The 25,972-nt window shown below is 46.1% G+C and overlaps 1 protein-coding gene across 1 annotated transcript in view; it reads left to right on the forward strand.

Annotated features, from left to right (window-relative positions):
* Positions 1-25,972, forward strand: part of polr1a (RNA polymerase I subunit A) — a 37,633-nt gene that overhangs the window by 10,594 nt on the left and 1,067 nt on the right. Inside the window, exons 12-34 of the mRNA XM_079250517.1 lie at positions 16-138; positions 243-470; positions 553-660; positions 3,458-3,604; positions 3,687-3,878; positions 5,154-5,303; positions 5,425-5,608; positions 5,694-5,776; positions 6,232-6,390; positions 6,900-6,998; positions 7,099-7,251; positions 9,168-9,250; positions 9,331-9,496; positions 12,991-13,114; positions 13,849-13,946; positions 14,014-14,213; positions 14,509-14,676; positions 15,629-15,764; positions 18,669-18,823; positions 18,911-19,040; positions 19,343-19,450; positions 22,315-22,575; positions 24,937-25,137. Of these exons, the coding sequence (XP_079106643.1) occupies positions 16-138; positions 243-470; positions 553-660; positions 3,458-3,604; positions 3,687-3,878; positions 5,154-5,303; positions 5,425-5,608; positions 5,694-5,776; positions 6,232-6,390; positions 6,900-6,998; positions 7,099-7,251; positions 9,168-9,250; positions 9,331-9,496; positions 12,991-13,114; positions 13,849-13,946; positions 14,014-14,213; positions 14,509-14,676; positions 15,629-15,764; positions 18,669-18,823; positions 18,911-19,040; positions 19,343-19,450; positions 22,315-22,575; positions 24,937-25,137 (3,456 nt within the window). The remainder of the gene's footprint in view (positions 1-15; positions 139-242; positions 471-552; positions 661-3,457; positions 3,605-3,686; positions 3,879-5,153; positions 5,304-5,424; positions 5,609-5,693; positions 5,777-6,231; positions 6,391-6,899; positions 6,999-7,098; positions 7,252-9,167; positions 9,251-9,330; positions 9,497-12,990; positions 13,115-13,848; positions 13,947-14,013; positions 14,214-14,508; positions 14,677-15,628; positions 15,765-18,668; positions 18,824-18,910; positions 19,041-19,342; positions 19,451-22,314; positions 22,576-24,936; positions 25,138-25,972) is intronic.

A 25,972-nucleotide genomic window follows, 5' to 3' on the forward strand; every position in this document is an offset into this window, starting at 1 on the left:
TCGTTCGCCTGCCAGATCCTGGAGAAGAAGGAGGGATTGTTCCGGAAACACATGATGGGAAAACGAGTGGACTTCGCCGCACGATCTGTCATTTGTCCCGACATGTACATCGGAACGAACGAGATAGGAATACCAATGGTACGCTGCTTCCTGATACTTCACCGATACTTTTCCCAAAGCTGATCAATCAGATCGATAAGGACAGATTTAGTTTCAGAGTCCTTTTTCTTTGTCTCCTCCAGGTTTTTGCCACCAAGCTGACCTACCCTCAGCCGGTCACACCGTGGAATGTGAAGGAGCTTCGCCAGGCCGTTCTTAACGGGCCCAACGTCCATCCCGGCGCCTCCATGGTGATAAACGAGGACGGCAGGAAAACCATCCTGTCTGCCACCAACCCGGCGCAGAGGGAGGCGGTTGCCAAGCAACTGCTGACACCCTGTACAGGGCCGCATAAGATGCCCATGAAGATCGTAAGTCAGACACCGAGTCTGAATCACAGCCACTGGATTGATGAGAATGACCTTTGACCTTTTCTGTTTTTAATCTCTGCAGGTGAATCGTCACATTAAGAACGGAGACGTTTTGTTACTCAACAGGCAGCCGACTCTGCACAGGCCCTCCATACAAGCTCACTGCGCTCGCATCTTACCAGGAGAGAAGGTACCTTTTATTAAACACTCCTTTTAAAACTCACTGTCCACGTTTCTACTACCGGATAGGACCCCTCATATCCCCATGTTCCACCTCATCACCATGAGAATCTCCCGTTCCACCTCATCACCATGAGAACCTCCCGTTCCACCTCATCACCATGAGAACCTCCCGTTCCACCTCATCACCATGAGAATCTCCCGTTCCACCTCATCATGATGAGAATCTCCCGTTCCACCTCATCACCATGAGAATCTCCCGTTCCACCTCATCACCATGAGAATCTCCCGTTCCACCTCATCACCATGAGAATCTCCCGTTCCACCTCATCACCATGAGAATCTCCCGTTCCACCTCATCACCATGAGAATCTCCCGTTCCACCTCATCACCATGAGAATCTCCCGTTCCACCTCATCATGATGAGAATCTCCCGTTCCACCTCATCACCATGAGAATCTCCCGTTCCACCTCATCACCATGAGAATCTCCCGTTCCACCTCATCACCATGAGAATCTCCCGTTCCACCTCATCACCTTGAGAATCTCCCGTTCCACCTCATCACCATGAGAATCTCCCATTCCACCTCATCACCATGAGAATCTCCCGTTCCACCTCATCATGATGAGAATCTCCCGTTCCACCTCATCATGATGAGAATCTCCCTGTTCCACCTCATCATGATGAGAATCTCCCGTTCCACCTCATCACCATGAGAATCTCCCGTTCCACCTCATCATGATGAGAATCTCCCGTTCCACCTCATCATGATGAGAATCTCCCTGTTCCACCTCATCACCATGAGAATCTCCCGTTCCACCTCATCACCAAGAGAATCTCCCGTTCCACCTCATCACCTTGAAAATCTCCCGTTCCACCTCATCACCATGAGAACCTCCCGTTCCACCTCATCACCATGAGAATCTCCCGTTCCACCTCATCACCATGAGAATCTCCCGTTCCACCTCATCACCATGAGAATCTCCCGTTCCACCTCATCATGATGAGAATCTCCTGTTCCACCTCATCATGATGAGAATCTCCTGTTCCACCACATCACCATGAGAATCTCCCGTTCCACCTCATGATGAGAATCTCCCGTTCCACCTCATCATGATGAGAATCTCCCGTTCCACCTCATCACCTTGAGAATCTCCCGTTCCACCTCATGATGAGAATCTCCCGTTCCACCTCATCACCATGAGAATCTCCCGTTCCACCTCATCACCATGAGAATCTCCCGTTCCACCTCATCACCTTGAGAATCTCCCGTTCCACCTCATCACCATGAGAATCTCCCGTTCCACCTCATCACCATGAGAATCTCCCGTTCCACCTCATGATGAGAATCTCCCGTTCCACCTCATCACCATGAGAATCTCCCGTTCCACCTCATCACCTTGAGAATCTCCCGTTCCACCTCATGATGAGAATCTCCCGTTCCACCTCATCACCTTGAGAATCTCCCGTTCCACCTCATCACCATGAGAATCTCCCATTCCACCTCATCACCATGAGAATCTCCCATTCCACCTCATGATGAGAATCTCCCGTTCCACCTCATCACCATGAGAATCTCCCGTTCCACCTCATCATGATGAGAATCTCCCGTTCCACCTCATCATGATGAGAATCTCCCTGTTCCACCTCATCACCATGAGAATCTCCCGTTCCACCTCATCACCAAGAGAATCTCCCGTTCCACCTCATCACCATGAGAATCTCCCGTTCCACCTCATCACCTTGAAAATCTCCCGTTCCACCTCATCACCATGAGAATCTCCCATTCCATCTCATCACCATGAGAACCTCCCGTTCCACCTCATCACCATGAGAATCTCCCGTTCCACCTCATCATGATGAGAATCTCCCGTTCCACTTCATCACCATGAGAATCTCCCGTTCCACCTCATCACCATGAGAATCTCCCATTCCACCTCATCACCATGAGAATCTCCCGTTCCACCTCATCACGATGAGAATCTCCCGTTCCACTTCATCACCATGAGAATCTCCCGTTCCACCTCATCACCATGAGAATCTCCCGTTCCACCTCATCACCATGAGAATCTCCCGTTCCACCTCATCACCATGAGAATCTCCCGTTCCACCTCATCACCATGAGAATCTCCCGTTCCACCTCATCACCATGAGAATCTCCCGTTCCACCTCATCACCATGAGATTCTCCCGTTCCACCTCATCACCATGAGAATCTCCCGTTCCACCTCATCATGATGAGAATCTCCCGTTCCACCTCATCACCATGAGAATCTCCCGTTCCACGTCATCACCATGAGAACCTCCCGTTCCACCTCATCACCATGAGAATCTCCCGTTCCACCTCATCATGATGAGAATCTCCCGTTCCACCTCATCACCATGAGAATCTCCCGTTCCACGTCATCACCATGAGAACCTCCCGTTCCACCTCATCACCATGAGAATCTCCCGTTCCACCTCATCACCATGAGAATCTCCCGTTCCACCTCATCATGATGAGAATCTCCCGTTCCACCTCATCACGATGAGAATCTCCCGTTCCACCTCATCATGATGAGAATCTCCCGTTCCACCTCATCATGATGAGAATCTCATGGTTTCACCCCGCTGAGGCCATGTTTGTCTTCACCATGTGTCTGCATGAGCAGCTGCCATGTGATCGGCTGATCGGTGATCAGTGATGGGACTGAAAACAAGGACAGGGATTGTTTTTCTTCCCTCTATTCTTTTAATTTTTGTGGAATAATAATATCTAAATAATAAAATAAGTAATTCCCAGCCATGTTCTCCCTCTGGTCTCTCAGGTGTTGCGGCTCCACTACGCCAACTGTAAGGCGTACAATGCCGACTTCGATGGAGACGAAATGAATGCCCACTTCCCTCAGAGCGAGCTGGGCAGAGCGGAGGCCTACACGTTGGTCAGCACCAACCAGCAGTACCTCGTCCCCAAGGTGGGTGTTTATCTGCCAACCACTCAGCCGATGGCTCAGACCCTCCATCATGAGGCTCAGTAATCCGTCTGGTTTTTCTCAGGACGGTAAGCCTTTAGCGGGACTGATCCAGGACCACATGGTGTCAGGAACGAGGATGACGATCCGAGGCTGCTTCTTCACCAGAGACCAGTACACTGAGCTGGTGTACAGAGGGCTGACCGACAAACAGGGCAGAGTGAAGCTGCTGCCTCCGGCCATCCTCAAACCGCAGCATCTGTGGACGGGGAAGCAGGTGACTGACCTTCTGCTGCCGTTGTAGCTGCAGAGAGATCCTCATGTTCAGTTTGTTTTTTACTTCATGTGCTGCTTCGTCTCCGTCTGCAGATCAGATCAAATATACTTTATTCATCCCTGAAGGGAAATTCAAGCTGCTGGCAAATTCCCTTTTATTTCATATCACAGTGAAAGGAAGCCTAATGTGTGTCTGTTATGTACATTTTTATTGCAATAATATTTTTCATTTAATTTATATATTTTATATTAATTTGTTAAAATTTTTATTTAATTTTTATTTACTCATTAACTTTATTTCTTGAGTTTTATTTAGATTTTTTTCTTTATTTTTTTATGTTGTATTTTTCTTTATTTCCTTTTTTTTTGCGCTCTGTTAAAGTCCAGAAGTTTCCTTTCATCGGATGGAGCTGGTTTTTCTTTACACAATGCTGGAGAAATGAGTGTCGCCCACCAGACAGCTGATCCTCCTCTGTAACTGCAGAAGCTCTTTAATACGCCATTCCTCGGGTTACACCGTTCGTGACTTTTGTCATTTTGACTTCACGACGCTCATTAAATAAATTTAAATTAAAAAAAAGAGAAAGTTGTGAAGTTGCGAGTTTCCATATAAGCTGCGTAACGCAGCTGAGACAACGCTTCACTGTGTGTCTACTGATTTTATTTTAATTAAAATGTAGATTTTTAACTGCCTCTACTATTTTTCCATTAATGTTATGTATAAAATGTGTATTTAGAAAGTAATTTAGTGATTAGGAGTAATTTAGGGGTATGTAAGGGTTAAAATCCGTGTTACGCCGCGGCGTAGGAACGGAGCTCGTTCATAAACGGACGGCCGCCTGCATCTTGTTTCAGCTGCTGATGTCTGTTATTTGTCATGATGTCATTTTCCTCACACGACCTTTGAACCAGATATTTTTTGTAACTTCGGCTTTATTGGAAATGATATAAAACCCTAAAAGTCGTCGTTTCTTCCTGGTTTTTACTGTCAGTGGAAAGTGGGATTAGTTTGTATGAACATGTAGAGCAGCAGTAAGAATCCTCCTTAATATCCTCGTCTTGCTTGTTTGTCGGTTTTCGGCTCTTTAATCGTCATTAGCTCGTCTGTGTTGCTCTGCAGGATGTAAACCAGGACAGTTTCATGGTCGCTGTTAGTCATGGCGTTTGGTTCAGTGTTTCTGTCGGGGCGTTTAGATGAAATGAACCCGGTGCAGTGAGGTGGGTTTCATGTAGACCGGCTGCAGGCTCGGCTCAGGACTCTGCTGCTTCCTTCCAGGTGGTGTCCACGCTGCTGCTGAACGTCATCCCAGAGAAAGCCGTGCCGCTCAACCTGGTGGGCAGATCCAAAATCCCCAGCAAAGCCTGGATCCAGCTTCCACCTCGAGCCGCTCCGGGATACAGACCTGACAGCATGTGTGACTCGCAGGTACGAGCTCAGGCCATTTATGAGTTATGTGTTACATTAGTTTATTTCCTGCACGTCATTCCATCGGAAGAGCTGCAGTAACTGAGTTTCTCCGGTGTGTTGATCTGTGCTGGGTTTCCAGGTGGTGATCCGCCAGGGCGAGCTGCTGCTCGGCGTTCTGGACAAAGCTCACTACGGCTCCTCGGCCTACGGATTGGTCCACTGCTGCTACGAGCTGTACGGAGGAGAGACCAGCGGGAAGCTGCTCAGCTGCCTGGCTCGGCTCTTCACCGCCTACCTGCAGCTGTACCGAGGCTTCACTCTGGGTGGCGACTCCTTCCCCCTTTCGCTAAATCTGAAGAGCGCTGCGGCCGAAAGCTAGGCCCTGATTGGCTCTGTGTTTCTGTGCAGGTGTGGAGGACATCCTGGTGAAACCAGGCGCCAACATGCAGAGATCGAATATCATCGAACAGTCGCTGACGATCGGAACCAAAGTGAGTTTTTCATCGTCAGCGCCTGGTGGCGCGCCACTCTGTGGGGTGATCTGGAGATATCTGACCTTTAGGTCAGGGGTGTCAAACTCCAGTCCTAAAGGGCCGGCATCCGGCAGGATTTGTTGTTTCCTTCCACAAACACAGCTGATTCTAATCAAATGGATCCATCAGCTGCTTGTCAACATATTCATGGATTTCAGTCAGGTGTGTTGGAGCAGGGAGACAACAAAAACTGCTGGACACCGGCCCTCGAGGACCGGAGTTTGACACTCCTGCTTTAGGCGATCATCAGAAGTTTTCAGGGCATTAATGTCGTGCCCAGCAGGTTTACAGTCACGGGAGGTTCATACACCAATCAAAACGACCACATTGCGTCCATAACCGACGCTGTCCGTCCGTCCAGCATAAACGGGCCTCTGGCGGCCGACTCAGCCCGTTTCTGTTCTGCCACGCAGGCCCTCCAGGCTGCGTTCAACCTGCCGGCTGACGTGGACCAGGCTGAAGCTCGGAGTCGATGGCAGGACGCTCACCTCAACCCCGACCAGAGAGACTTCACCATGGCCGACCACAAGTTCAAAGAAGTGGCCAACCAGGTCAACAACGAGGTTAACAAGGTCAGCTGGCAGCGCCGCCGCTCACTCTGCAGCTGGTCTGGTTTGTGGCCCCGGGGCCGCATGTTTCCCACCAAACTTCTCAGTCATCAACATGGCGATGGGCGTAAACAGTCCAGAGACGTGAGCCTGGCTGCATGAAGGGCCTTTCCTCTGCTTCTTTAGGGGCCGTGACCTCGCCAGACCAGGTCCGGCAGGTTCCAGTCTGGACTGAGTTATTCCTCATGTCATGTAGTTTCATTAACACGCAGCTCTGCTGTGTGGAACCGTTATTTTACCGGTTTTCTGGGATTGTTTGGCATCTAGACCACATGAGACCAGGTGCGGTTTAGGATTATGACACCAGACGGAGACCTCCTCCCTCCTTCTGACTGTTGGACTGAAGGTCTGCTGAGCCTGCTAACCCCCAGAAACCAGACAGCTGCTAGTTTCCCTGCGAACCGTTGTTTTAATTCCTGCGGCAACGTTGAGTTTCAGTCGTTCTAACGACGCGTTCATGTCTCCGTCTGAAGGTGTGCATGCCGATCGGGTTGCATACATCCTTCCCAGACAACAACCTGCAGCTGATGGTCCAATCAGGAGCCAAAGGATCGACGGTGAACACCATGCAGGTACCCCCCCCCCCCCCCCACGCTGACTGTCCCCGTCATTCTGCTCCAGTTTAACGTCTAGTCTCTCCGCTGGCTGCATTTTCCTCCTGCTGCGTTTCAGATCTCCTGTCTGCTTGGTCAGATTGAGTTGGAGGGCCGCAGACCTCCACTGATGCCTTCTGGGAAATTCCTCCCGTGCTTCCAGCCGTATGACCCCTCCCCCGGCGCTGGAGGCTTCGTTTCCGGAAGGTTTCTGACGGGCATCAAACCGCAGGTGCATAAACTCAGTTTACGTCCATTAACCCTTTCATGCATAAGGCCTGGATGGATGTGTGGAAATAAACCACGTCCGATACGTTCCACCCACTGGACAATAAGTAAATATCAGCACACAAGTTGGCTTTGTGATACACAGGAACAGCTCCATTTTACAGGAGATTCACATAATATGATGATTATAAATATTTCATATAATACATTAAAATAAATCACGTCATGATAAACTGTAAATATCTGTATTAAAAAGATCTGTATTAAAAAGTATCACTGCATGTGTCTGTAGAGATAAAATACTGTATTTTATAAAATCGCTGCATTTTTTATAAATTCATGCATGAGAAGGTAAAGTTGTGTGTTCTTGTTCAGTAATCTGCGTCTGCAGGCAGTGACGGAGAAAACGACTGCAGAGTTTTAGGAATGAAGTCAGAAACTGAACATTTTTATTTCTGAAGCGCTTTAACCTTCAACACACCGCCGGCGCCTGAACGCACCGAAGTAACTAGGGCTGTGACGCTACGCTTTTGTCCCGGTTTGATTCGTTTTTTTGGTGCCGTTTCGATTTAAATTGCGATTCTCACTATTCTTTAATATTGCAAATTTTTGTAGATTAAAGAGAAAATAAATGTATAAAACTTCTTTTTTTTGCTTTTTCTTGATTTTAATGAGGAAAAAACACAATAATTCTGCTGCTATAATACCCAAGAAGACAAGTAAAAAGATCAATATAAACAATAAAAATGACAATTTTTAATCATGGATTATTTTTATTAATTTGAAAAAAAAAAAGATTTTTTAACAAAAAATTGATTTTAAAATTGTGAAGCAAAAAAATCTATTTGATTTTCCCACCCCTAGACGTAACACAGTTCCCTGTAGGTGAACCTGCAGGGCCACATTTAGAGGACAATGATGTGTCTGTATTCTTCAGCGAAGAGGTCATCTCTCCGTTCGTCGGCCGGACTCGTCGGGATGCGGAGCAGGTAAAGGATGCAAAGCAGGACGATCGAGTCACGTTGCTCACTTTGAATTTCAAGCTAGAATAAACCCCTGATCTTCACCATTAAAAAGTAAAAAAACTAAACTGTAAACAAAGGTTGTTTTTTTTAAAAAGAAAAATGTGAAAAAGACATTATAAAGATATTTAGTCATTCTTTATTTAAGCATGTACAAAATACCAGGCTGTCACAACTAAACAAGAAAGATATGTGCTTTTAAAAGGTAGGCATGATTTTTTTTTTCTGTTCTGCAGTTTTGTAAGGAAAAAACATCATTTTTTTAAGCAGTGTGATGAAGGTTAAATCAATAAACCTGCAAAACAAAACAGAGAACCAAAAAACAGCATTAATAGACTTAAAAAGAAGAAAAGGATCTTAAAATGGATTCATAGACGGACGGGAACCCCGGGAAGGGCTCCTAAAGGCAGCAGCGTTTTGCAGCAGCTGCAGACGCCGTGCAACACACACTGATGCATCGCTGGCGACGAGTCACTGTTATTTCAGCTACTTTCAGTGTATTTTATCCATTAAATTAGATTGTAAATAGAAGAATTTAAGTCTCAAACTCAGTTTTCTCTACTGTATTATTCCAGTGTTTCCTCATGCAGGCCGTCAGGAGCCCCCGCCCTGCAGACACATTCCTCCTCCCAGCACCGAGTTACTGAACTTTCTCATCAACTCTTTGCAGCCTGGTAACGAGACTTTACTTCCTTCAGGTGTGTTGAAGCAGGGTGACCTCTAAAACCTGCAGGGCGGGGGTCCTGCAGGGCGGGGGTCCTGCGTGAGGAAACGCTGCTCTGAAGGGTCTGAAGGTTTTCAGAAATCCGCTCGCTTGCGGTAATAAAAAGGTGGAAAAGGTTCCTTCCTTCATGACGCCTGTCTCTCTCTTCCTCTCTGTGATCTTCATTACCTGCAGGAGTTTTTCTTCCACTGCATGGCGGGTAGAGAAGGACTGGTGGACACGGCGGTGAAAACCTCCAGATCAGGATATCTGCAGAGGTACACGCTCATCAGCTGCATGTTTTTCCAGACTTGTACTTATTTATTCACCATCTCTTCATCCTTCTTCTGCTCTGCAGGTGTATCATCAAGCATCTGGAGGGTCTGGTGGTGCAGTATGATCTGACTGTGAGGGACAGCGATGGATCTGTGGTGCAGTTCCTGTACGGCGAGGATGGCCTGGACATCCCCAAGACGCAGTTCCTGCAGCCGCGGCAGTTTCCCTTCATCGAGGAAAACTACGAGGTAGCGCAGAGAAACATTTCGCCTCCATGTTTCCAAACTAAAGCTTCGTTGTTTAACGTTGGCATGTTGGGTTTACAGTAGAGACGTCCAGTAGACACGTCTAGTAGAGATATTCAGTAGAAAAACGTCTAGTAAAGACGTCCAGTAGAGATGTCCAGTAGAAGACGTCTAGTAGAGACATGCAGTAGAGACGTCCAGTAGAGATGTCCAGTAGAAGACGTCTAGTAGACATCCAGTAGAGACATGCAGTAGAGACGTCCAGTAGAGATGTCCAGTAGAAGACGTCTAGTAGAGACATGCAGTAGAGACATGCAGTAGAGACGCCCAGTAGAGACGTCTAGTAGAAGACGTCCAGTAGAGACGTCCAGTAGAGACGTCCAGTAGAGGCGTCCAGTAGAGACGTCTAGTAGAAGACGTCTAGTAGAAGACGTCCAGTAGAGACGTCTAGTAGAAGACGTCCAGTAGAGACGCCCAGTAGAGGCGTCCAGTAGAGGCGTCCAGTAGAGACGTCTAGTAGAAGACGTCCAGTAGAGATGTCCAGTAGAGACATTCAGTAGAGACGTCTAGTAGAAGACGTCCAGTAGAGATGTCCAGTAGAGATGTCCAGTAGACGTCTAGTGGAGACATTCAGTAGAGACATCCAGTAGAGACGTCCAGTAGAGACATTCAGTAGATGTCCAGTAGAGACATTCAGTAGAGACATCCAGTAGAGACGTCTAGTAGAGACATTCAGTAGATGTCCAGTAGAGACGTCCAGTAGAGACGTCCAGTAGAAGACGTCCAGTAGAAAACGTCCAGTAGAGATATTCAGTAGAGACGTCCAGTAGAGACGTCCAGTAGAGACGTCTAGTAGAAGACGTCTAGTAGAAGACGTCCAGTAGAGGCGTCCAGTAGAGACGTCTAGTAGAAGACGTCCAGTAGAGGCGTCCAGTAGAGACGTCTAGTAGAAGACGTCCAGTAGAGACGTCTAGTAGAAGACGTCCAGTAGAGGCGTCCAGTAGAGACGTCTAGTAGAAGACGTCCAGTAGAGGCGTCCAGTAGAGACGTCTAGTAGAAGACGTCCAGTAGAGATGTCCAGTAGAGACGTCTAGTAGAAGACGTCCAGTAGAGATGTCCAGTAGAGACATTCAGTAGAGACGTCTAGTAGAAGACGTCCAGTAGAGGCGTCCAGTAGAGGCGTCCAGTAGAAGACGTCTAGTAGAAGACGTCCAGTAGAGATGTCCAGTAGAGACATTTAGTAGAGACGTCTAGTAGAAGACGTCCAGTAGAGACGTTCAGTAGAGACGTCCAGTAGAGACATTCAGTAGACGTCCAGTAGAGACATTCAGTAGAGACGTCTAGTAGAGACATTCAGTAGAAAAACGTCTAGTAAAGACGTCTAGTAGAGACGTCTAGTAGAAGACGTCTAGTAGAGATATTCAGTAGAAAAACGTCTAGTAAAGACGTCCAGTAGAGACGTCCAGTAGAAGACGTCTAGTAGAAGACGTCTAGTAGAGATATTCAGTAGAAAAACGTCTAGTAGAAGACGTCCAGTAGAAGACGTCCAGTAGAGACGTCTAGTAGAGATATTCAGTAGAAAAACGTCTAGTAAAGACGTCCAGTAGAGACGTCCAGTAGAAGACGTCTAGTAGAAGACGTCTAGTAGAAGACGTCCAGTAGAGACGTCTAGTAGAGATATTCAGTAGAAAAACGTCTAGTAAAGACGTCCAGTAGAGACGTCTAGTAGAAGACGTCTAGTAGAAGACGTCCAGTAGAGACGTCTAGTAGAGATATTCAGTAGAAAAACGTCTAGTAAAGACGTCCAGTAGAGATGTCCAGTAGAAGACGTCTAGTAGAGACATGCAGTAGAGACGTCCAGTAGAGACGTCCAGTAGAGACGTCCAGTAGAAGACGTCTAGTAGAGACATCCAGTAGAGACATGCAGTAGAGACGTCCAGTAGAGACGTCCAGTAGAGATGTCCAGTAGAAGACGTCTAGTAGAAGACGTCCAGTAGAGACGTCTAGTAGAGATATTCAGTAGAAAAACGTCTAGTAAAGACGTCCAGTAGAGACGTCTAGTAGAAGACGTCTAGTAGAAGACGTCCAGTAGAGACGTCTAGTAGAGATATTCAGTAGAAAAACGTCTAGTAAAGACGTCCAGTAGAGATGTCCAGTAGAAGACGTCTAGTAGAGACATGCAGTAGAGACGTCCAGTAGAGACGTCCAGTAGAGACGTCCAGTAGAAGACGTCTAGTAGAGACATCCAGTAGAGACATGCAGTAGAGACGTCCAGTAGAGACGTCCAGTAGAGATGTCCAGTAGAAGACGTCTAGTAGAGACATCCAGTAGAGACATGCAGTAGAGACGTCCAGTAGAGACGTCCAGTAGAGATGTCCAGTAGAAGACGTCTAGTAGAGGCAGAACAGAACAGAAGATGCGTTAGCAGCATCAGGAAGGCAGGAATAAACATGTTTACAGCAGAATAAACATGTTTACAGCAGGAATAAACATTTTTACAGCAGGAATAAACATGTTTACAGCCTGGTACAAAAGGTTTAATAGGTCAGGTTTACCTTCTTGACAACTGTGGGGGGAGTGAATTTTTTTCTAACTCGCCCGTTTAAAAGTAATTTAATCTTGAAGTTCGGCATATTTAGGGGCGTGTCCTTTTAATTGACAGGTACCCGATCTCCCGCTTCAAGTCAGAAGAACGTAGAACCACCGCGGTTTTTAGCCGGTTAACAACGTGACTTAGCTTTAGCCCGCTTACCTCTGTTAGCTGGTTAGCTCCTGTTATCTCCAGGTTAGCTCGGTTAGCTCTTAGCTACAGAAAGCTCGGAGTTCGCTAGATGTCAATCATCCACCATGACGCTCACAGCCCCCCTCTCAGCTCCGCCTCTTTGCCCATATTTGTATTTTGTGGGTGAGACGACACACATGATGCTGCCAAGATGGTGATGGTAGGAACCGCCCACCAAGCTTCAATTCAGCTCTTCAGAAACCTACGGGTGACGTCACGGAGGCTCCGCCCATCTTTTATATACAGTCTATGCATGAAACTTTCTGCTGATTAGTGATTGATTTGAATCCGCTGAGCTAAGCGTACGTAACCAACGCAAAGCAAGGACGACCCAGTTCGCCCATCTACGAATCTGTCTTCTGCATCCAGACTGGAACAAAGTTCCAGCGTCCATCAGGACACTGAGTCCTCGCAGCCTTGTCAGATCCAGTTCTTCCCTCCTCAGTGGGCTCCACTGGACAAACTGGTTGCCACAGTAACAACGTACGCGGCCGCCGGGGATAAATGTGTGCTACTTATAAACACACCTGTCTGCATGTGTTTCTGTTCTCTGCAGCAGTTTTTCTGCTGTTTTTTCCACATCTTTGTGTTAGCTGCTGGATGAAGCAGCCATGCCGTCAGACTGAATGTAAATCTGTAAAATGAATGAAGAGAGAAGCTTTGACAGGTTTCCTCAGTGCACATAGATGTAACTGATCCTTCTGCTTGATCGCAGGTCATCCGGAGGTCTCAGGGTCTGGACAGCGTCCTGACACAGATGAACCCTCAGACCGCCAGTCACCACTTTGCAGCCATCCAGCGCTGGAAGTCCAAGAGAGAGACGGCGTGTCCTCGCAGAGGTGGATAACATGTTGTCGGTTCTACAGCTGTGCTCATATGTCTTCATCCCCTTTCATTAAAGAAAAGCTGAATTTACAACAGTCACTCAAATAACTGGAGACTTAAAAAGGGAACAATAACTAAAAATTTGCAAAAATATAATTTAGTAATATAAGACACTGTTTTTTCATTTAATTGAGTTGAAGAAAGAAAAAAAACAAACAAACAAATGTGTCCTGGACAAATTAGAGCAGTTTTCTGTTGAACAGTGGGAGAAAATACCTGTCAACAGGTGCAGAAGTCTGACTGAGAGGAACAGAAAACACCTGACTGGAGCGGAAACATTAAAGGATCGTTCAACTAAATATTACTTTATGACTGATGGAATAAATTATCTTATTTGTTTGCGTTTTAAAAAAAAAATTCTATTGAACCAGAATTAGAAAATAATGTGATGATTTCCATAAAATCTTTATTTATTCTTACTTTAGTCAATTTCAGCTTATTTTACAGGCAGCTGTTTTTTTTCCTTCTAGATACAAGTAAATATGAATAAATACGAGTAAATATGAATAAATACGAGTAAATATGAATAAATATGAGTAAATATGAATAAATACGAGTAAATATGAATAAATATGAGTAAATATGAATAAATACGAGTAAATATGAATAACTATGAGCACAGCTGTAGGCCTGATTTCTGTGTCTGGGTGTGTTTGCGTGAGCGTCTGTGGTGTTCGACCTGTTCCAGGAGCGTTCCTGCTGTTTTCCCAGAAGAAGTTGGCTAAACTAAAACAGACTATGCCGGGAGCGGAGGCCGGTAACGGCAGAGACGACGCCACGCTGGAGGTATTTCTGCATGAAAATGTCGGCGCTCGTGTTGCCTCAGCGCCATCATCGCCGCTTCTCTCTGCAGCTCGTGAAGCAGTGGCACTCTCTGGACGAAGCCAGCAGAACGAAATACCTGAGGAAGTCCTGCCGCTGCCCTGAACCCTCGCTGGGCCTGTTCCGGCCCGACGTCTGCTTCGGATCGGTCTCAGAAAACTTTCACGCCATCACGGAGAAGTACCTGCAGAGCAGAGGCAGCGGGGATCCCGACGGCGTGGACGACAGCAGGTGTGAAAGCTGCTGGGAATGTTGTCAAGTTATCAGAACACAGCCGTGCTCCAGAGACGGAACCAGACCTTCCTTCCTGGTTGTCTGGGAACGAGTCGAGATCAGGTTGAACGGCGCCTGCTGGCGTCAGATTCATTAAACCTCACAGCTTTTTCATACTTAGATAATTCACACAGATAAATGATTTCTTGTCATTGTGAAGCACGTCCTCGGCGTGAGTCACGCTGCTTCTAGAGAAACAGTTTTCCTCTGATCAGATCTTTTCTGTGCTTTAACGCGCGTTTTCTGCGGCCAGCCTCCGGCAGCTGCTGCATTACAAGTGGCAGCGCTCGCTGTGCGATCCGGGCGAAGCTGTAGGTCTGCTGGCAGCTCAGTCCATCGGAGAACCCTCCACCCAGATGACCCTCAACACCTTCCACTTCGCCGGCAGAGGAGAGATGAACGTCACGCTGGGAATTCCTCGGTAAGGACGCCTCAGCACGTAAAAACACTGAGCAGTTTGTGACACTGTGGGAAGCACGTCAGCCCAACACAGGAACGCTGGCAGATGTCTTCCAGTCGTTTTCAGCAAAATAAATCAGCAGAAATACGACTTTAAATCAACTTATTGCAGATAAATCACTCCTTATAATAATGTTTTGGTGTTAAACCTTTAGAAACGACATTAGAAAAGCTCCGTCTGCGGATAGTAGTGTTGTTTCATAATGCTGCATATATCTATGATCAATACATGGACAATATATATATTATATGTAATATAAATAACTTATAAAAAGGGTTTAAATGATGCCATAAATATGACAAATCATATTTTATTATCTAAACAAACAAACGTGCTGATCTAGAACATTTCCAAAGTAAAGAAAACATGATTTTTAAAGGGTTAAAAACCAAACATCGGTTTTTCAGCCTCCGAAACTAAAATAAACCAGAGAAAAGCAGGAAGAGTCTGCATGTTTGAAGCCTGGAGGATGTCTGGTGTGTTTACCCGTTTCCCTCCTGCTTCGTTAAACACCACAACCACCAGGCCAGCCGGCGAGGCAGAAACACATCTAACGAGATCTGAGCAGAGTTTTGATGCAACCGCAGTAGAAAACATGGGAAATGGTGAGAAACGAGACGGTTTATGTCCTGGAAGACCCGCAAGATCCGCCTCACTCTGTGTTTCCTGTAAAGTATCGGCCGAACTTCAGCAGCAGAAAGTCTGATGAAGGCAGCGATACTTTCACAAAGCAGCATGACAAACATGCGTTTCATTAGAGATCCAGTAACACGAGGAGCACCTCACAAAGGTAGAGTCTCTCACAATAAGCAGATTATTGATCATCTAGTTGTACAGACAAATCCTGAATGGATCCAGAGGATCTGGAGACGCTGGTATTACTATAAAACACTGATCTCTGCTCTCCTCTCAGTCTCAGGGAGATCCTGATGGTTGCCAGTTCCAACATCAAAACCCCCATGATGAGCGTCCCGGTGCTGAACAACAAGAAAGCTCTGAAGAAAGCCAAGATGCTGAGGAAGAAGCTGGCCAGAGTCTGCCTGGCTGAGGTACCCGCCTCCTTTTCCAGATCTCTTTTCCTGGTTTTAATGGAATGTTATCTGTGTCGGAGACACCTCAGGTTCAGGTGCTGCGATTCCATCATCAGGATTTCATGCTTCTTTTTCCCCGGCGAGGTTTTTTCTGTCCGTGGTCACATTCATACGACTTAAGACTCATTCAGTGTCCATTCCATCTCGTCACATTTCTGTCCAGTAGCTCTTATTCCTGTGGAATCATGAATAAATCCAACACATAGCGCACGTTTCGCTGGAATCTTCAGGAACAATGTGTTCGCAGCAGAACGGAGCGACTGATGCGTGTTTATTTTGGCGTTTAACAGCTTCCATCTGCAGGAAGTCCCGTCCACGTCTCATCTGTCCTCATGTCCATAAAAACCAGAATGTTCCCCAACGCTGCCTTCAGACCCGATCAGGAAATCTCTCGCTCGGTAACCGTAGCTGCAAGGCTAGCTGCTAGCTTCCTGCTAGCTCTGCTGTTTACTTTGAACCTCTTCATTTTACAATACAACTTTATTTGTAAGGCACTTTAAAAACAACAATGTTGACCAAAGTGCCAAAAAAAAATTTCAGACATCTAAAAACAATCAAATAATAAATAAAGGCAATCAAATTAAAACAATTGGATCTAAAAAGTCAACTTATTGTGCGGAAAGCCAGCTGAAACAAACGGGTCTTCAGTCCAGATTTAACAGCAGATACAGAGGAGGCCTGTCTAACGTGGAAAGGAAGCTCATTCCACAGTTTAGGTGTAAAGGCCCGGTCCCCTCTGAGCTTCCGTTTCCTCCTCGGTACTGATGGAAGCAGCTGGTCAGCCGACCTGAGAGACCAGAGGGTGTGTAGGGATGGAGGAGCTCAGAGAGGTACCGCGGGGCAGCACCATTCACACATTTAAAAACAAATAAAAGGAGCTTAAAATGGATCCTAAAGTGCACGGGCAGCCAGTGAAGAGATGATAAAACCGGGGTGATGTGCTCATATCTGCGTGTTCCAGTTAAAAGACGTGCAGCTGCATTTTGTACCAGCTGCAGATGAGATAAAAACGACTGACTCACCCCAAAATAAAGTGCGTTGCAGTAATCCAGCCGGGTGGTTACAAAGGCATGGATTACTGCTTCAAAGTGCAGACGTGCTAAAAAGTGTTTAACTTCCACCAGCTGCCTCAGATGGAAGAAACCTGTTTTAACCACGGACCGAATCTGGCTTCAAGCTTTAATTCAGAATTTTAAAACCCAGGTTCACAATTTCTGGCTTGTAAAATAAATTAAAATGGTCCAGATCGATAGGTGTTACATCAGCAGGCCTGGAACCAGACGCCACCATCTCTGTTTTGGAGTCATTTAGGTTAAGAAAGATCATTGCCATCCAAGATTTGACGTCCTTCAGACATGTTTGAAGAGAATCAAGAGGAGACCCATCATTGTTTTTAAGAGGGAGATAAATCTGGCAGTCATCGGTGTAACAATGAAAGGAGATGCCATGTCTCCTAAGAATTGAGCCCAAAGGGAATAAATATAAAGAAAACAGAACTGGGCCCAGAATGGATCCCTGTGGGACTCCATATTCTAGTGGCGCACTGGAATACTCATAGTCCCCTGGACAAACTGAAAAGCTTCGGTCGTTTAAAGAGGACCTGAACCGATCCAGAGCCACACCTTTTATGCCGACACAATGTTCCAAACGTGAGATTAAAATATCCTGATCGACCGTATCAAATGCAGCAGTTAAGTCCAGTAAATAAGGATCACACAGTCACCGGAGTCACATGATGAAAGAATATCATTAAAAACTTTTGTCAAAAATAATCATTTCTGAACATTTATGAATCGATGCGATGAATCGATTCAGTCGGGAATCGGTCCAGACCTACAGTGTGTGTGTGTGTGTGTTGAGGTGGGTTTTATGTGTGTGTGTGTGTGTGTGTGTGTGTGTAGAGGTGGGTTATATGAGTGTGTGTGTGTGTGTGTGTTGAGGTGGGTTTTATGTGTGTGTGTGTGTGTGTGTGTGTGTGTGTGTGTGTGTGTTGAGGTGGGTTTTATGTGTGTGTGTGTGTGTGTGTAGAGGTGGGTTATATGAGTGTGTGTGTGTGTGTAGAGGTGGGTTATGAGTGTGTGTGTGTGTGTGTGTGTGTGTGTGTGTGTGTGTGTGTAGAGGTGGGTTATGAGTGTGTATGTGTAGAAGTGGGTTATGTGTGTGTGTGTGTGTGTGTAGAGGTGGGTTATATGAGTGTGTGTGTGTGTGTGTGTGTGTGTAGAGGTGGGTTATATGAGTGTGTGTGTGTGTGTGTGTGTGCAGGTGGGTTATATGAGTGTGTGTGTGTGTGTGTGTGTGTGTGCAGGTGGGTTATATGAGTGTGTGTGTGTGTGTGTGCAGGTGGGTTATATGAGTGTGTGTGTGTGTGTGTGTGTGCAGGTGGGTTATATGAGTGTGTGTGTGTGTGTGTGTAGAGGTGGGTTATATGAGTGTGTGTGTGTGTGTGTGTGTGTGCAGGTGGGTTATATGAGTGTGTGTGTGTGTGTGTGCAGGTGGGTTATATGAGTGTGTGTGTGTGTGTGTGTGCAGGTGGGTTATATGAGTGTGTGTGTGTGTGTGTGTGTGCAGGTGGGTTATATGAGTGTGTGTGTGTGTGTGTGTGTGCAGGTGGGTTATATGAGTGTGTGTGTGTGTGTGTGTGTGTGCAGGTGGGTTATATGAGTGTGTGTGTGTGTGTGTGTAGAGGTGGGTTATATGAGTGTGTGTGTGTGTGCAGGTGGGTTATATGAGTGTGTGTGTGTGCAGGTGGGTTATATGAGTGTGTGTGTGTGTGTGTGCAGGTGGGTTATATGAGTGTGTGTGTGTGTGTGTGTGTGCAGGTGGGTTATATGAGTGTGTGTGTGTGTGTGTGTGTGTGTGCAGGTGCTGCAGAAGGTGGATGTGGTGGAGACTCTCCTGATAGAAAACTACCAGAAGCAGCGGGTGTTTAAAGTCTCCTTCAGCTTCCTGCCACCTGACCGTTACCGTGACGACAACCTGTTATCCCCTCATCAGATCCTCCACTACATGGAAACCAGGTGTGTGTGTGTGTGTGTGTGTGTGTGTTTTCCTCGCAGTGTCAGAAACCATTGACCACCACCGTTTTCCCACTTCATGCCAACCAGGTTTTTCCGCCTCCTCCTGGAAGCCATCAAGAAGCGCACCGCCAAGCTGGCCTCCATCGCCGTGGAGACGAGGAAGGCCAACCTCAGGGATGGAGACGCCGACGAGGGCGGAGCAGCCGGCGCTGCAGGGGTCTGACTTCACTTCAGTTTTGTCCTAAATGTTGTCTGGAAGCAGAGGAGGTAGCTCCTGGTCCAGAAGGTAGAAGTCCTGCCATGTGTCTGGATCTACCTGAGCGTCCAGAACAGGTGTTTTCACTAACAGGCTCGTTTACCTGGAGGTTACCTGGTGACTGGTCGGAACGGCTGCCGGACTGGACTTTTACTTTCTGGACCAGGACTTTCCACCTCTGTTTGGACCTGGTTTCTGAGCTCCTGACATCTTATTTCCTCCTTAAAACAAAGAAAGGCTGAAGTGACATTTTCCTTCCTCAGCTGGACGACGGGGACGCGGAAGAGGAACGGCAGATTGTCGACGACCAGGAAGACGAAGGAGACGCCGACGCCTCAGATACGAAGAGAAAGGGCAGACAGGAAGAAGAGGTATGAAGCTGGATGAGGGTGTTTTCATCTCCAGGAAAGCTGGCGAGGTTTCCGCCAGTTGTCTCATCGCTGAATGATAAACAGCTGACCGGTTCAGGTCTGACTGTTTATCAGTGAACTCTTCATGCAGGAGATTTGCAGCTCAGTGTGCTTTCCATCGTCAGAACTCAGAATAAAACAGCTAAAAATCCACGTCCTGGTCACATGACCCGTCCAACCCGACACTCCAGGCGGCCCTCAGCGAGCCACGAAGGTGTTCCCACAGAAGAGCATCATCATAACCAAACCGTGCTTCTCCATGAGTCCTGCTCTCAGCTTTTAGAAGTTAATAACCCAGACAGTCCAGACCTGCAGCAGATGTTCTGGTCCTACATCCATCTTCTGTGGATCCACGATCAGATTCCAGATTCACTGGTCATGAATCCACAGTGTCTCCGATACATTGTGGTGTGTGTTGCATGTTTGTTCTCTTGCATTGATGAAAACTTGTTCCTGTTCTGGATCCAGAATAAATAATAAAAGATTTGCTGCTGATGACCTGACGGGCCTGGAAAGATCATAACCTAAATACATGGGACATAAACTAATAAGAGCTTTACAAACTAATATTTTTTTATTTTAAATAATTAAAAAATGTAAATATTTAAAAAAAAATAGAAAAAGAACAATAAATTGTAATAAAAATAATTTTACAAAAATTTTAATTTTGATAAAATAACTTCTATAATGATTAAATAAAAAATCATTTAAAGTAAGTAAAAATAGAAAAAGATATTAAAAACGAATTTAGATATTACTTAAAATGAACAAAAAAGTATATATAAAAATAAATAAAATTTTTAAAAAAGTAAAATAGAAAAAACAAGGCAAGGCACTCGAAGCTCATTACATAAAACATTAAAAGCATCAGAAAGATGATTAAAAGCAGGATAACAGTTAGCCTGAATGTTTTATTTCAACCTGAATTTAGTGAAGTTTAACCTCTGTTTGCTGCATAACATCTAAATACTAATTAAAGTTCCACAAGTTTTTTTTTTTTAATCTAAAAGCCATTAAAATAAGAAATAAATCATCAGAATAACTGTGGAAGTTCATGTTGTGTCTCCAGATGACGTCCTGCAGGACATGTAGAGGTTAAAGAGTCGGAACATCAGTTCACTGTGTTTCCATCAGAATATGATAAAACATGTCTGCACGGGAGATAATCTGATCAACTGAACTACCAGAGAAACCACTTTACAAGTCTGTTAAAAAACAGTTAAGCAGGTTTTTGTTGTCTCTGCAGCAGACCAGGTTTGTCCCGAGTTGTTTTTTATTTTTATCTCAAACACATTTACAGAACAAAACAAAGATTGCACATTAGTGGAACGTTATACGTTGTTTGAGAAGGAGCAGAAGGAAAGCCAAGGCTTGTTTAGATCAGTGTTTTTCAACCTTTTTGGAGCCAAGGCCTCTTTTTCTCTCTGAAAAATCAGAAGTCCATTTTAATAACATAAAGTCCATCTCGTCAAAGCCTCTTGAATAGAAATCTGATAAACACAAGAAGATGGAATTTTATTATCTTTCACCAGGGCCTGTTTGGATGAACACAGAGCTGCTTTTTAGACCAATCAGGTGAAGTTGGATCATTTCTCAGGACAGACCTGATGATCTCTCACGGCACAGTGGTTGTAAAACACTGGTTTAAATCCGACTCCTTTAGTTTACACAGTTATATGGCAACCTCCACAGACTGAAGTTAACAGAAGGCAACATTTAAAGCAGCAAAATAAATTCGTATGTATGGTTTCTGTAACATAACTTTACTTCTCAGATTGTACACAGCAATTCTTTAAACATCTTTTATATATTATGTCATGTTTTTAACTTTTAACATGAATAGAGCTATTTTTCCCTCTTAGACGCTTTTAAACCTCATTTCACGGTGAAAACAGCACCTGGAGGACGATGTATTTCCTTTAGATTTCATGCTTTTAACCGTCTGAAACTTACAGAAATCAGGTCGCGACCACGAGCTCGTATTTCCTGACAAAATGACTGATCTCGCGGTTAACCACACGCATGTCGTGAGTTCAACCCCTGAGCAGCTGTTCTGATGTCCACATTGTGGTAAATCTGAACTTATCAGGTCTCATGATTTCATGCTTTTTTAAAACAGTTGTTGTCTAAAACTGGATCAGTTTGAACATTTGCAGAGGACCACAGTGTTTAGCCGTGCTACAAGCGGAGCAGCTTCAGTTATCTCCAGTAAAATGCCGGGCCGGGTTGATGGATGTAGCTGCAAACAGCGGTGGAAACGGGGACTGTGAGTGCATCCAGCTGAGCTGAATGCCACCGCATGTTCATAAATCAGGGCTTTAACTTGCTGTGCATGTGTGAAGTTCCTCTTCAGGGCTGTTTTACATCCCTTCCCGTTGCTTCTCAGTTCATCTCCAGACAGGAACAGAAGCACCACCATGCATATTTACAGACTGATAAACCACTGGTTAGAATTGGCTTTCATTATGTTTTCTTCCTGTCTGTAAAGCATCTTGAGACGGCATTGCCGTGATTTGATGCTATTTAAATAAAGTTGAATTGAATTAAATTGTATCCTGCTGAGCTGAACGCTCCTCTCGACATGTTGGTATGGAAAACTGCTCATCCAGGAGGATCGTACACCTCCTGCACCAGATAGAAACCTCCGTAGATCAGCTGAGCAGGGGTTGGCAGCTGTGGGCTGCAGGCTTCCAGTGTTTCCCTGCTCCAGAACACATGATTCAAGTTAAAGCTCTTTACCAGACTTGTGTTAGAAAACCATCTCACTTTGATTAAATATCACAGCATCGTCAACACGATGAAGTATCGACTGCTATTCTCTGTAGGTGGACTACGAAAGTGAAGATGAGGATGAAAAAGAAGCTGAAGAGAAGGAAGAGCAGGGCGAGGAGGATGCGGAGAACTCTGAGATGAACACGGCGGAGGATTCTGAAGCGGCAGAAGTCGGGGTGGAGACGAGGAAGAAACAAGCTCAACGAGCGTCAGGTGGCGAGTCGTCCACCCAGATGAGGGTGAACTCTGTCCTGGATATAAACCCAGCCATCCAGAGATACAGCTTCGATGAGCAGAATCAGCTCTGGTGTGAGGTGGGTCCGTATGTAGCGCATCCGTCCTAACCGCCATCGGGTCCTTATCAGGTCTTCAGAGCAGGGCAAGGCAGCCTCAGATGAAGAAGAGCTCATTAGGAGAAGAGGTTGAGTCAGTAGCAGCCAGATGATGCTGGTCAGATGCACTACATGCATTATCATCGGTGTTAGCTGCTAAATGATCATCCTAGTCTGCAGGATTCTGTATGAATGCAGTTCTGTCCGAGCGAACCAGCACATTAACGATTCGCCTTTTGAACATGAAACTGTTTGACATGGGTTAAAGGTAAAAAACAAAGTGCAGAGATGTTTGTGTATTTTTGCACATTTACATTTATTCTGACGGTAATTTCAACGTATTTGAGTATTTTAACAGCGACACACATATTAGTTTACATGACACAGACACTGCCGCGTGCAGAACCCCGTCCTGCAACGGTGTACCGTTAAATATAAAATTATGTTCTTGTGGCTTCGAGAACAAGAACGAAGTGCTCACTTCTAACTTCCCAGTTAGTAACAAGCTTTTAAAGCCCATTTCTGCTCCCTAACATGCATAAATGCAGACATCTGTTTCAAGCTTTGTCGTACCTCCATGCATCTTTTACTTTCCATGGTTGTTCAGTTCATCCACTAGGGGGCAGTACAGGGTGCTGACAGCGGTTGGTAGTGCTAACGCACTGCAGTAAGGTTGCTTACAACTGTCCAAAAACCACAAAGTTTTTTGCTGCTCTCCACTTCTGCATCTTCTTCTTGTTGTTTCTCTTCTTCTGTGTTTGGTTTCTTTCTCTGGTTGTGTGTCAGTTCTACAACCAAACTCCACAAACTCCAATGTTATTGCTTCGTTTTCTGCTTCGAATAAAAGATCGAATAAAAGATCGAAAAACCTCTTGAAAACAGAATAATTTGCGAAAATGACGCACCAGACGGACCAAACTGTCCGCCTGCGTGTCCGCCTGCGTGTCCGTCTGCGTGTCCGCCTGCGTGTCCGCCTGCGTGTCCGCCTGCGTGTCCGTCTGCGTGTCCGCCTGCGTGTCCGTCTGCGTGTCCGCCTGCGTGTCCGTCTGCGTGTCCGCCTGCGTGTCCGCCTGCTTGTCCGCCTGCGTGTCTGTCTGCGTGTCCGCCTGCGTGTCTGTCTGCGTGTCCGCCTGCGTGTCCGTCTGCGTGTCCGCCTGCGTGTCCGCCTGCGTGTCCGTCTGCGTGTCCGTCTGCGTGTCCGCCTGCGTGTCCGTCTGCGTGTCCGCCTGCGTGTCCGTCTGCGTGTCCGCCTGCGTGTCCGCCTGCTTGTCCGCCTGCGTGTCTGTCTGCGTGTCCGCCTGCGTGTCCGTCTGCGTGTCCGTCTGCGTGTCCGCCTGCGTGTCCGCCTGCGTGTCCGTCTGCTTGTCCGCCTGCGTGTCCGCCTGCGTGTCCGCCTGCGTGTCCGTCTGCGTGTCCGCCTGCGTGTCCGCCTGCGTGTCCGCCTGCGTGTCCGCCTGCGTGTCCGTCTGTTGCTCCGCTGCTCATCACACGTCCACTGGTTTCCAGTTGCAGCGCGTTAGATTCAAAGCTCTGCTTCTGGTTTACAGCAGAAACCCACATAGCTCCTGTCTACCTGACCACAGGTACCACCACCATGTGGGGCGAAATCCGGAGCTCCACTCTTCCTCAGTGGTGGACCGACCGGATGAACCCTGATCCTCCTGAAGAACAAGCCAGCTGTCCATGGAGCTTCCTGCACGTAGCTGACCTCTCCTTGTCAGGATGTGTTGGAAAGATTAGCCTGAACAGGGTGTGTGTGTCTAACACAAAGAGATCGTGTTGTTGCAGTTCAACATGAGGACTGTTGTAGGGAGGGAAGTGGAGCAAAGCGCTGCTCTGCACGGCAGCATCCGTCCAGCTGGACTCGCAGCACTCTGACTCGCACGTGAATGGGTTTCATTTTCATCCTTATGTTGTTTAAATCAGGGATCCTCCAGTCCTGCAGGTTTTCCATGTGTCCCTGCTGCAACACACCTGATTCACATCAGTGTGTGTTTAGCAGACATGTGCAGAGCTGGTCTGAGTCTGAACCAGGTGTGTTGCAGCAGGAACACTTAGAAAACCTGCAGGACACCGGTCCTCCAGACCAGGGTGGGGATCGCTGTGCAGAGTAGAGTAGATCAGCAACGTCTGCATGTGAGGTTAAAGAGCTGATAGATAACAGGAACTAAACAACGAGGTTCTTATCTCATCTTCTTGATGTGACACAACCAGAAAATGCTGCCATGGTTACAGGCAATCTGTCGGCCTCAGTCATAAAGAGGAGGTGAAACTATCACATGTGGTTTGATGTTAAAACGGATGGGAAGACAACAGCTGTGATTGTCTTCTGCCTCCTCGTAGGTCCAGCTGTCGTTGCCCGTGAACAAGGTGCACTTTGACCTGACCTCCGTGGTGTCCTCGCTGGCCCAGAATGCTGTCATCATGGAAACCCGGGGTCTGACTCGCTGCCTGCTGAGCGAAACCACAACAAAGTCTGGAGAAAAGGAGACGGTTCTCAACACAGAGGGAATCAACATGCATGAAATCTCCAAATACAGCGACGTATGTGTTCCCAACACGTTGGTTTACACTGCTTCCATCCTGTCAGGCCCAAATATTTCAGCCTGAAACTGAATCTGTCCTCCGGCGTTTTGTCACATTTTGTGTTAAAGCTACTTTTTTAATTTAAATCTGCTTTTTATTAAAAGTTATGGAATCTGCAATGCTTTTCCCTCACATGTCCTTGTCGTGCATGGATATGTTTTACTCCGTCTGGAGGCTTTTTGACAGCCGTAACATAACCAAACTTCAGTTTTATGTTCCGTTTTTTTCCCCATAAATTGTTTAAAAACTTCCAATCTGATCAAAACCATAAAACATTTCAATTGTTTATGATTTTAACGCAGTTTGATTGTTTTAATTATTAAAATAACAAAACCATGAATTATTTTCAACATAATAGTGTAAAATATCAAGGTGTAGATATGCACCAAAAAGATGAGAATTTATGAGTGTATTTTATGTGTTATCATGTATGATCCCGCTCTGGGGACCTTCAGGGCCAAAAAACTGACTTTTATTAAAACAACTTATTCCAATCTCCCAGTCGTTCCAGTTGAACATCGCTCCATCTCTCATGTCAGCATTTCATTCAGAAGAACAACGGTGCTGTTTGACATTTTACTGGATTCCTCCAGATTTAACTGGTTTCGCATCGTTTCACCAGAAATTCTGCTGTTTTTATCAGTAATGCTACAGAGCTGCATGGCGGCTCCTTGCTGTTTTATCTGAAATCATTTCCTAATCAGCATTTACTGTTAAAAACTTTGCTCCAGCGAATGGTTCTCAGGCTTCTGCTGGTTTTACATTCTTTTCAGAATCGATTGGTTTGAAAATT

Source organism: Telmatherina bonti (assembly GCF_933228915.1).
Source record: "Telmatherina bonti genome assembly, chromosome: 12".
NCBI classification, from domain to species: Eukaryota; Metazoa; Chordata; class Actinopteri; order Atheriniformes; family Telmatherinidae; genus Telmatherina; species Telmatherina bonti.